This window comes from Chinchilla lanigera, unplaced genomic scaffold (assembly GCF_000276665.1).
Source record: "Chinchilla lanigera isolate Chin_1 unplaced genomic scaffold, ChiLan1.0 scaffold00004, whole genome shotgun sequence".
NCBI lineage: Eukaryota > Metazoa > Chordata > Mammalia > Rodentia > Chinchillidae > Chinchilla > Chinchilla lanigera.
The window spans coordinates 16,859,624-16,872,461 of record NW_004955405.1 but is presented as its reverse complement, the minus strand read 5'-3'; the positions used below and the strand labels follow the sequence as shown (position 1 = coordinate 16,872,461).

The following is a 12,838-nucleotide window of genomic DNA, read 5'->3' as shown; positions in this document are numbered from 1 at the left end:
GTTGTAGGGAGATACATTTCTGGCACTGTCATATACAATGTGGGTTTGAAATGGTACAAGAATAAAGTACAATATGGTACAAGAGTTTGAAATGGTACAAGAATAAAGTACAATATGGTACAAGGGTTTGAAATTGTACAAGAATAAAGTACAATATGGTACAAGAGAAACTCTCAAACTAGACCTGAAGATTGTGAGACAATGACTGAGTACTCCATATAAATGCTTTTTAATGACAGCCATCTATCATGGGTACTATTCATGATCTATTTTCTCTTAGAAATAGAACCCATAATTGTTACATAGGCACATGGCTGCCTATAGTAAACAATGCATTTTCTAATCTCTATTGTAGCTAGGTATAAGGCCTTGAAACTCTAAGTAGGCTGATCAGATGTTAAAATATTTATTGAAATACAATGTAACTTTTTAAATTGAGTGCAAATTATTTATCTACTCAAAAGTGAGAGAGGGAAGCCCCAAGTGGAGGACGGTGTGTGAAACAAAGAAAACTTGACTCCCTGACTGTTTCCGGAAGTCACGCCTTTAGCCATTCACTGCTTATCTTCTGGTTTAAAAAAATAAATGCTTACCATGTCTTTTATTGCTATGTTGAGTTCTCAATTGTCTGCAGCCCATCTATGCCTCTCTAGCTACCTTTATCATTTTTGCTATTTTCTTTACTTTTTCATCTGCCCAAAAGTTTTAAAAAAAAATCTCAAACAAGAGTTTTTTTAACATTCAGAAATATTCTGAAATGCTGACTAGGCATTCTTTTCATTTGTTTGGGAAAGTGTTTAATTTGATAAGTGGCATGGTAAAAAAAAAAGATTTTTATTTAAATATAAATATAACTGTGCTTGCCACAGAGTGATATTGGAACACTGGATGTTTGATTGATGTTTGCTAACCAAAGCGATCAACAAAATGCTATTGCAAATAGTACTCTTAGTGGTCAAGTCTTAAGCTAAGGCCATTTAGCTAAGTAGACGTTTGACTAAACCTATGGAAATGACTACCATATCCAGCAGTGAAAATGGGTCTCTCCATCCTTTCCATTGAATCCAGCAGACAAGCCATTATGGTACAAAGCACATTGGAATACAGCTGTAGGGTGTTCATCTTTAATGATTCGCAGAAAGCTAATGCTTTCAGCGTTTTGTTTTGTTTTGTTTTGTTTTTGCTAATTTATGCTTCCCTCCTTTCCCTCTGAGATGCTCACACTGGACTGACAACTATAACTATAAGCATATTTACCATTAACTGCATTTCTTAATTGGTAATATGTACTTTGTTACACTTAGAACTTTTAAAAGCCATCTGTTTCAAACTCCTTTTTAATAAATGAAATGGTCCAAAAAGAAAAAAAAAAATTGACTCTTTCTCAGAACAACTGCTAGCTTATCCACTGATTCATTCATTATTATATTCATTCATTCCTCTATATTTTATCATGCATAAAGCCTTAGTGAAAGCACCCAGAGCACAGAGTAAGATAGGGATCCTACCTTCCATATATTTTCAAAGTAGCGTGTATAGAAAGGCATTACCCATATAGTTAAAATACATAGTCATAAATATGGGTGGTATACACAGTTCTGTAGATAAAGAATCATAAGCAAGGAAGAAGAGAGAATTAGCAAAGATTTTATGAACAAAGTTACATTTGGGTTGAAGCTTAAAGATCTGGATGGGTGAAGATGAATTTCAGAGAAAAGGAATGGACTTTCTTTTGCACTTTCAGAGTCAATTTATATAGAGATTTTTTTCTCCACTTAAAGTATTTTTAACTTACATTGGAAAAGGCAAATAAAATCAAAATATGTCCTTAAGAAGCCAGAGTACGAATGGTGACATCACAGTTAATATCTCATTAAAAAGTGATGGTTATCAAAAGGAGTCCAGGAAAGACATTAGTGCAGGGTGGGCTGACACTTTGCATCTGGAGCAAGCAATGATAATATGGCTCAGCAACTGACAACTATGACATCAAATGCCTGAAGAAGATATCAGTAGTAAGTAAAATGGTAGGGTTTCAGTTTCTATGTGAAAATCCGGATCCATGTGCATTATCAAGGAAAATATTTATTTCTCTTCATGTAAAAAGGAATTGAGAAGTCTGGCATACAAATACTCAAACACGAATTCTTTCAAATGACTTTCAGAGAAAAGTCTGTAGAATTTTTTACACTTTAATCTCCTTTTGCATGTAATATATATCTATATCTATATCTAGATAGATATAGATATTATGTTAGATATATATTATATGTGAGCAGGTCTATTTTTTCTCACATCTGTGATTGAGTAACATTAGTGATAGAATGATATCTAGAACTAACTATATCAATAAGTAATTAAGTGCTTTACCAGTAAGTAATGCTAAATAATTGTAATATACCCATCTCATACAATTTTGTTCATGACTTTTGCCACTCTGTGCTAAAAATATGTTTATATAAATCAAATTTCCAGGTTCTCAGTTATTCTAGCTCCTACTCTCTTACACTTGTATCCCTCCATTAGCCCCCTTTCACAGCATGCTTCCTGGTCCCCTAGAAGGAGATTTGTATTTTAGCTATGTAAATCTGTAGGTAACCTTCAACTACTAACCTTGCTGTCTTCTTTCTCCTTGGCTTTTCGTTGGAGGGATTTCTTCTCTCCAGATTCACAGGTTGATTTTAATGCAAGCTGACAAGAAAGCATTGAGCTCTCTGCTTCAGCAAGTTCCAAAGGTCCTGAAGAATAATGCTGTGACGCAGGAGTGCCAAGATTTGGTATCAGAAGAGCAGTATGAAGAGGCTTTGACCCAACAGCTGGCTGCCTCAGTTTTGAGGCAACCCCAAGTACAGGCATGGCTTCTATAAAAGTGTCTTTTTGCTGCCAAAGAAAATGCTTCTAACCTCAGTCTGATAGACTCCAACTTTAGTATTTCCAGAACAAATACTTTAAACAAAACTAGCAGTCATTCTGACTCTAAAAACAAAACAAAACAAAACAAAAAAACAAAATCTAATAATGTAATTTTCAGGAAGAAGTAAAACTTCCCTTCAACTTCAGTTAAGTATTTTTTTTTCTTGCAGGCTGGGATTTTCTCTTATCATCTCTCTCTCTCTCTCTCTCTCTCTCTCTCTCTCTCTCTCTCTCTCTCTCTCTCTTCTCTCCTCTTTCCCTCCCCCTTTCTTTCCTCCCTCCCTCCCTCCTTTCTCTTTTTGTTCTGTGACTCAGTGTCTATGTAATACTAAATACTCCTCTAGGGAGTAATCTTTTTACAAGGTAAATGTTACAAAGCTCCTTCGCTAGGATTAAACAGTTCCAGTTTTGCCTTTCCTTCTCACTACAGCAGTTTGGAGTCTGAACTTAGAGTAAATAAAGAGAATAACAAAAGGAAAAGCCCTCAATTCAAGTGTCAAAGAAGCCAAAAGACCACAATAGTGCAAGCACAGGAGTTTTTCCTGACTTCAGAAATAACCAGCCGGTATTCTCTTTCTAAAGAAAATCATATTTCCCCCAATTTTGAAAAAATTAGAAGAATGGACATGTTAATGGCCAAAACAAACAGCTGTTGGAAGAACTTTTAGCCCGGAAACAATTTCAGCGATGAAGCTGTTTGTCTGATTTCCAGCTATTTTCCCTACTGACAGCCCAGAGCCATGGTGTTCATTCTGTTCCATCCCATGAAATCACGTTAAATTGATGCAGTAGTAGACTAGCTAAAGCAGTCTACTAAAGTAGCTAAGTTATACAAGATACCATGTCTGCCTAAGTTATGAAATACTGTAAACAGTAATCAAGGTTCTGAACATAGTGTTATGTATAATAAATGTTAATGATAAAAATTATAAAAATGTTCATAGCTAATACATGGAATGGACTACATAGCAGTTCCTGGACTAAGCACATAATGTACTATCATCACATATAAGCACTGCAGTAACTTAAAAGTATTACCACAGCTGTTTGCTTCTCACTAAAAAAAAGAATGACTTTGACTCATATACACCAAATAAGGTAAAAATTCTGTAGCTTGAATGTATGAAGTCTGTAGCTAGAAAGTAGATATTTTCACTTTGATAACTACTTTTAAAAATAATTTAAAATGACATTATTATTCAAGATACAATTTTATTTAAAATTCTAAACTTCTAAAAATGTGCAAGTATATATTCAGTGACAATGAAGGATGTTAATCCCAATCATAAAATATTTTATTTTGTCATGCTCCATTTCTGGTAAAGCATATCAGGGCAAATTTTGAAGATATTGTCTGATGCACATGAATTATTTCCTGAAGATTGTTGCACAGAGAAAATCAATACTGAAAAACTATTTATTAGTAAAAATCATACATGGGTGATAGTTTTGAGAGTTTAACAGCAATTTCCTCTCTAATAATAGTTCTCTTTCATATGTTTACATTTCCATTTAATAATTTTGCAAGATAAATTTTCTCTTGTTTTTAATCTATTTAGAGAATCAATAATAGTCATCAAAATTCATAGGAATCAGTGAAAACACAATCAAATTTCTTAGAAAAATAAATTGGATTCTTAATACAAATACACAATAAATTTTGCTAATTATCAAAACCATGATCATTAGTGTAGAAAATGTCTCATAGTAAAGGAATGGTATTCTTTGGCTTACTATTTATGGTTCTATAAATTATTATATACATTACATGAAGAGACATTAACTTTAGATGAATGAGCTAGTAACTACAGTAAAATATATATCTTTTTGCTCATGTAGCAGAATAGAAATACTAGTTCAAGTCAGAAATTTGCAGACATTTCAAAAACTAACCAAGAGAGCTTTACACAATGGGATAACAAGAAATATAACACTAGTGGTGATAGAAAAATAAAATGATTTCTCTGAGGAAGTTACCTTGTAATTTACAAAGCATTCAACACAATGTGACTTCCAGAAGAATATATTGTTCCTAGAATGAGGGCTCAGTTATAGGGAAATATATGCATCCTCATATTGCAAACAAAATGGAATAACTAAAAACAAATAGGACTTGAAAGAAAAATGGATTCTAAGAAGACCATTCTAAACATAGGCAATTTGGGGAGTAGATTACTAGCAAAAATAACCTTGGTACCTTGGAAGACAGTTTGGACCACCCAAGAGTGCAGCTCAGCCCAGAATTATTTTTTTTAAAAATGAGTACAAATGCTGTTGACACTTTAATAGGAAATGGTAGAAAAGTCCAGGTAGAAGGCAAACTAAGAGACAATGGGCTTGCTGTTGATCTAGAGAGAGGGTCAGTGCCACTTGCAAATATATAAAAACTGTTCAAAACTAGAGGTGAGCCCATGATGATTGAGTTCCAGATACAGGCACTTGTTTTGTTTTGTTTTAATTTCTTTTGAGCTGAGCCCAAAGAGTACTTTTGGACTACAGAACATTCAAACCAAGGGTTTCTTTTCCCAACCCAGGATTGTACTTTAATTCCACTTTTGACTATTTTGTCTCGCTTTCTCTGGAATAAATCACCCTAGTGACAGACCTGGCTTCACATAAAGTTATAAAACTTTTACAGTATTCCAAAATAGTTGACTTACTTAGCAATTCCAAGTGATCTTGTTAGTATTTTAGAAACATGTTAGTGCAAAACATACTGTAATACCTGGAATATTTAAAATTTTAAAAAAACTGTTCCTAGTCAATAAGACACTTTTCACGTTGAAATGCCTTTAGTATACTGTCTAATATAATTTTGTTATGAATGAAATATGGAGTTGAAATTGTGACCACCATCAACCATGCAATACCCGTGCAATAGCATTTACTACCAAGAAAAACAAAAACAAATTAACTTCTTATAGAGAATTCACTGTGTGTCTGGTGCTGTCCTCTCATTTCATCCTAAAAGAACACCACCATTTTGAGGACTGGGAGATAGTCACTGAGCAGTTAAGTAATTAGTCTAAGGTCAAAGTTTTTATGCACAGTGTACTGCAAAGTTTAAAATGAGACTTCTCAAACTGAGCTCAATAAAGCACCACCTGGAGTGCTAGTGAAATACATAGCCTACAGCTTCTTCTGGAAGCCAGAGGAAGACTCACAAGGGAGAGATCTGGGAATCATATTGATATGAATTGATTCTCTTACGTACTAGAATTTCAGACCTTATTTATAAAATTTGACGTTTGATAGTTCAGATAACAGCTTCCTAAACTATACCATAATCAAATACCTGCTTTCTTAGTTAATAGCTGTATGAATTTGGATGTTGTTGTATCTCAGTTTCATCATCTATGAAGTGGGAAAAAAATAACTGTACTTCCTTCCCAAGGGTGTTATGAGAATTAAAGAAAATTCATGTATGAAATCATTAGAGCAATCTTCATGTAGTAGGAAGTGCTCAAAAATGCTAGCTATTAATGTCATAGGAAATATTAAAATCTTGATAATTACAAAGATAAGGTCAAGAGGTACAATAAGTCCAGAATATCAAACAACTGAAAATGGGGAGAAATTTCTGAAAAGTAAAAGGAAATAAATCTCTGGTTATTTTTCCCACAAAATGTAACAAATCAAGCAATATTTTTGTGCCTGGATTTTTTCACTTAGGAGTTTGCTTCTGAGACTTATCCATGTTGTGACACATAACAGGAATTCCTTCTTCTAGCTAAGATGTATCTCATCCTGTAGATATGATGCAGTTTGTCATGTGTATTTGTCAGGTGAAAGATATGATTTGTTTCCAGATTAGGAACATTATGAACAAAGCTCTATAAATATTTGCACACATCTTGTGTGGGTATTTATTTTCTTTTCTTCATGGACAAATAACTATAAGGTATTTCTGGACCATTTGTTAATTATAAATTTAATTGTATAAGAAACTGCTGCACCCCCCACTCCAAAACATACCGTTTTGCACTCGAACCCACAATGTGTGGGGGTTCTGACTCCTCCAGATCAGTACTTCATATTGTCAGTCTTTAATTTTAGCTCATCTAGTAAAGTGTCATGTATTATCTGTTTTAATTTGTTTTTCTAATACCATTGAGAATGAGTTGTTTTTCACAAGTTTACTTGCCGAGGTTATAATCTGTAGTAGGGCACCTTTAAAATGCCCAATTTTAAAGTCTCACTATTGAGTTTTAAGTTATTTTACATATACTATCATCCTATAAATGGGTTTTTTATTTTTTGTTTCTTTGTTTTTTCCAGTACCGGGAATCAAACTCACGACCTGTGGTTGCCAGGAAGGTGCTGTGCCACTGAGCAATCCCCAGCCCCTAAATTGGCTTTTTAAAAAACAATACTGTCTCCTGGTCTGTAGTTTGTCTTTTGTAGGAGACAATCTTCCATATATCTCTCATATTTTTGCAATCTTATCATCAGAAGCCTCACCTGCACCTTTATATTAAACTGTTTGAGCAGCAAACAGCCATGAAACACAGAGATAATGTTTCTTTCTGGAGCAAAGCAAGGCTTGCTGTCCAATACGATGGAGCAGATGGGCATGTCTTGCAAACAAGGTGAGAGAGGTTTGTTTGCAACTATTGTAAAAGACTTTCATTCCCTACCCTCAAAGTTCCTTTTCTGTATTTTAAACCAATAAAAGCAGTCATAACTGGTCCTTGTCACTTGATGCTGTACAAGCGAAGTCTTGGGGAACTATCACCAAAAGGATGATATTCTAGGCAGTGCTATTGCTGTGAATAATAAACTGTCAGTGGTATCTGAAAGAGGGATCTAATGTCTTCTGCCAGCATCCTTGAACATGTGCCAGAGTGGCTTTCAGGTTGCAAGCAGAACACAAGCTCACGCTCTTCACATATCTTAGCACCATTTAGTTGTCAATACTCTATTAATAATATTATCAGATTATGCTTTGTGCATACTAGAGATTTATCATAAATGTCATATACATTCAGGATTGTTTACTGTTAATGCGATGATTGTTTAATGTTAATGCCTTTTTTTTACATGTGTGAATATTTCTTACCTACAAGTCTACTTTTGTTAGTGTTTGATATTTGCTTTTCTTTTGCATTGATATATGTCTTTATAAAGTGAATATCCTGTAGATGATACATATGCCACATTGTTGTTTTGTACTTGCTATAGGGTTTGCCATATAAACCATTAACTTATCATAATGTAGCTTAGAATGATGTTATCATTCACTCTGTATAATGTACAAACTTCCCACAGTCTTTGCATGGGTTTTTTTGGTACCTCCGCATACCAGGAGGACCTTGAACTCAGGACCTTGTGCTTCCCAGGCAGGCTCTGGGCTGCTGAACTGTATCACCAGCCCCTGATGTTCTTTCTTACATACTTGTGTTATTCTTGTCATGCACTTTCTTCTACATATATGAAATTACTTTTTTTCTGTCAATTGTCTTTTAAAAAGAGAAATAACATTGATTAAAATGAGCTTTATCTATATAACTTCCTTTTTTTTTTTTTTTTTGCTATTCTTTCCTTTCTACAAATGCACATTTCCACCTAGAACCATTTTCCTTCTGCCTAAGTTACTTCCTATGGCAGTTCTGTCATTGCACATTTGCCAGTGGTTAACTGGCTCAGCTTTCATTTGGATGGAAAAGAGTCTATCTGGCCCTTAATTTTGAGAGGAACTTTTTCTGGACATACAATTCTAGTTTAAGAATTTTTCTTCCTCGGGGCTGGGGATTTAGCTCAGCGGCAAAGCGCCTGCCTGGCAAGTGCAAGGTCGTGAGTTCGGTTCCCGGTACTGGAGAAAAACCAAGAATTTTTCTTCCTCAGTAAAGATGCTTATTTATTGTTTTTTCACTTGTATAGCTTCTGAGAAGCGCATTCAAAGGCTGATATTTGTCTGTCTCCATCCTGGTTATTTCATCTAATTTCCCTTAATATTTTTTAAGATTCATTTTTATATCAAGTCAAATTTTATCTTTTTGTGTATTTTGCATTTGTTGATATCTTCCACATTTTTATCAAATTTGGGAAATATTAGACAGTATTTCCTAAAATATTAAAATTATCTGCCTCCCTTGCCTTTCTGAACCTCTAGTTATACATTTGTTGGATCATCTGATTTGTAGTAGACATTACTAGTTCTCCTACATTTTTAAAACTTACTATGTTTTTTACTTCATTTTGCTTTCAATTAACATATGCTATATTTTCAAGTTCAATAGTTTTTAATTTCATAATATTTAATCTGTTATCTAGTTTCATTTTAGATACCATAGTTTTCATCTCTAGAAAGTCTATTTGAGTGTCTTGTCATTCATAGTCTCCTCATCATATTTATGATTTATTCTGCCTTCTGAAATATATGAAGTATTCCTATAACTCTCTTAACACTCTTATCTTATAATTTTGTCAACTATGTCATTTTGAAATATATTTCTATGGATTTTTTTTCTCCTGTGTATGAGTCATGTTATAGTATATTATATGTTTATACATGCCTGGTAAACTTTTACTAGGTAGTAGGCATTTTGAATTTATAACTTCTTGCATAATACATGTCTAGTAGTGCTTGAATTTATGATGGCATAGAGTTAAGCAGCTTTTGAGATTTTCTTTTAATGTACATTAAGGAATGTTTAGGTTTTGTCTAGAGTTAATTTGACACTTCTTACAAAAAATATGCTTTTGTGGCAGACTCTATTTGGACTGTTCAGTCCTACCCTGTAATCCGGATATTTATGCTAAGAAGTAAGATGGAAAAATCAAAGGCCTCCTCTTTGATTGCTTTTTTTTTAGGGACCATAAACCTGTTGACGTGTGTTGTCTAATTGCTGAATAATATCATTTCACAGACTCATGTCGAGTTTCAAGTGTTTAAGGCTGGAGGTTTAAGTCTAATGGGTAAATAATAGTTACAAGTATAAGGAAGAAGACAGACTTTTAACTATTTTCTTGCAATCCATCTTTCAAATTTATTTGGTGTTATTAGTTTTACATTTGACCTCAAGAGCCTATATTTTTGTATTATTCTTCATCCAGATAACAACTTTCCTTAAACTTTAGGTAAAAAATAATTTGCACTGATAAATTGTAAAATGATTGATTGGGTTAATTTGTCTTCATATTTCATGAAGAAATTTTTAGTAATAAAAATAAAACAAGATGTAGTGAATATAGAGTTAAAATTATTCTTCAAAGCTTTAAACACTTAAAACACTAAGATCTACTTTATAGTCTTTTTTACCAAAATCCCCACAGTCGTAATTTTTTCAGATACCTGGGAAAAATAGGACACATGTAGAAATATTAGGTTTATAAAACTTGAAAGGGAAATAACCCAAAATGGGACTTTATTGTGGTACTGAAGTAAGGAAAAGGAAAGTGTGGCAGCTGGCTAAATCATAGTAAGTAAAGATTAAAAATATGTAATAATAAAACAGTTAATGAATTTTTGAAAATGCATACAATGTTCATTAAAGTTAGAATGATCTCAGGAAAGGTGGAAACTATACATTGTCCATGATACACATTTACCATCTTACAGGTTTCTTACAACATGCTGATAGAATTAAGTGAAGAAATAAAACTAACCAAATACAGACCTTTTAACCATAAAATACAAGGAAAAGCAAATGTGAAATACTTTGTAATAGCACTAGAAATTGACTTTCTCCTATTTAGAATATCAACACCCAGAGTAAAAAAAAATACATATCTAGCGATAAGATAGTTTTTTTTTTAAAGCATAATCATCTGGATAGTCATGCTACATAAATTTTAATGCAACAATAAAACAGCAAAGTTATGACTCTAGATGAACACTCAAAAAGAAGACTTGCAAAATTAAAAATAGTTATATTTAAAAGATCTATTTCTGTGGCATACATGTACATAAATATATTGTGTTATAAAAGTACAGGAAATCTCCTTAAAACAAGTTTTGACATTTTGATCTTAGAAAATGTTATTAAATAATTTTAGGTAGAACAAAATGTAAAAACACAATTTTATAAGTTCATCTTTTTACTATGCTTCCCTTCTCAATTTTATTTTTTCAGTTATTTTTGAAAATCAGATAAAATAGTCTTAAATAAAAGAATGATACACTAAAATACAATCATTTGAAGGTGTCAGTAAAAATTATGTCTATGAAAGTATTACATTATAGCTGTGAATGCTCTATAGGCCTATCTTGAGCGTATTGCAGAATTTTTTTCCCATCTCAGTATCTTAAGATTTAACTTACTTTCATTGTTCCTACCCTTCCAAGTCTAATTTAGGATATTTGGAGGGCATAAAAAAAAAGTTCTATTTTAAAATTTTATTTCTCTTGAAATTTTAACCATAATTAATCTATGATTTTAACTGTAATCTCAGTTAAATTAATTACTATGACTACAAGCTACTACATTTATCTCCAGAAAAGATTCTAAATTTCAAGTATAACTTAAAATTATGACTCCTTCTTTCTAGGAGATCACAAGTTACTCAATAGTTTGAAAAAACTGTAACATATTACTGGAACTCCAGAGGTACTTCAAAACACCTGTGTGAACATATTTGTGTGAAAGAGAGAGAAAGAGAGAGAGAGAGAGAGAGAGAGAGAGAGAGAGAGAGAGAGAGAAGCCTATTTATTATTCCGCCTATGTAAAGACATGAAGTTAAAATCAGAAACGAGAAAGTCTGATAATGAAGACAGAATCTGATGTTTACTCTTTTATGACAATTTTATTCAATACTTGCTCTATCTTTTAAAAATATAAATAGATTTTAGTTAGAGCAGATTTAGAAAACGTGATAGTAGTATGTAGTTAGAAAGCTACACAAAGTCACCTATACATTGTGAATGTCTCTTTATTCATTAAATGAATGCACTGCTCTTCACCTCTGCAGCAGGGAAGCATGCAACCTTTCCAGCCATATGCAATGACCCTGTTCCCACCAGCCCAGATATAAAATAAATCTGTGTTTCTCCATCAGATACTGTGAAGCTTTAAATGTTTTTTTTTTTTTTTTTGGTCACGTTCCAATTTCATTTCAAATTTAATTCCCAGAGCAACAGTACTGTGAGATGTGGCCTTCCAGAGGTGATAGCTGAGTCATATGGGTTGTGGCCTCATAAGTAAGATTAGGTCTGCTTATTAAAAGACTTAATAGAATGCATCCACTCCTCTCCTTCCAAGTTTGAAAATCTGAGGCCTTCATCAGACACCATTGCCTTCATTGTAGAATTTTCAGTCTGTAATAGTAAAAACTAGCTTCTGTTCTTATAAATAAGTCTGTAACATTTAGTTACAACAGTAGAGAGATAGATGTCTAATCCACAAGATTTAAAAGTCTATAGAAAATCTACCATAAAAGGGCAAGTTTAATGTATAATTTAAAAAGTCTGAATGAACACCTCAAAGTTTCCCTTTTCCTGTTTATCTTTTCTCACCCAAAGTTTTCTTACATATTTGCTTTTACTCCTAATTCACCTAAGTAATCACCATCTATTTTCTTTGCCCAATCAGTATTCCTACTGCTGTTGATTTTCAGATATAACCTTTCTACAAAATTATCTACATCTTAAGGACTCCTCTTCTTGAAATTTCTTGAAATGGTTGCTTTTTTTTACATGGAAGAATAATTTCTGAAAGCATAAATAGCTGTTACCTAACTTTTCTCTATCCTCAGTGGATGGCTTTTATGAGCCACACATGTGCTGCCCTAAGACATCTTCCTCTTTTCTGTTTGAAAGGTTTGGACCATGAAAGTGGCTAAACGGAAAAACATAACATTGAAAAAGCACAATAGGCTTCTGTAAATCTGACTTTTCATTATGACTTTTCTTGTGGCAGTAGGGATTGAAATCAGGGCCTTCCCACTGTGTGCTCTGAGCTACATTGCCAAACCTTTCATTCATATA

The 12,838-nt window shown here is 33.1% G+C and overlaps 1 protein-coding gene across 7 annotated transcripts in view; it reads right to left on the bottom strand.

Moving 5' to 3' along the window:
* Positions 1-12,838, bottom strand: part of Nav3 (neuron navigator 3) — a 784,611-nt gene that overhangs the window by 340,792 nt on the left and 430,981 nt on the right. For 6 of the 7 annotated variants that reach the window (XM_005374353.2, XM_005374354.2, XM_013517801.1 and 3 more), the window contains exon 1: positions 2,614-3,021. The exons of the other annotated variant lie outside the window; for it this stretch is intronic. In XM_005374353.2, coding sequence (XP_005374410.1) covers positions 2,614-2,856 — 243 coding nt within the window. In that variant the 5' untranslated portion in view covers positions 2,857-3,021. Of the gene's footprint in view, positions 1-2,613; positions 3,022-12,838 lie in introns of those variants that run through there. 7 annotated transcript variants of the gene reach the window in all.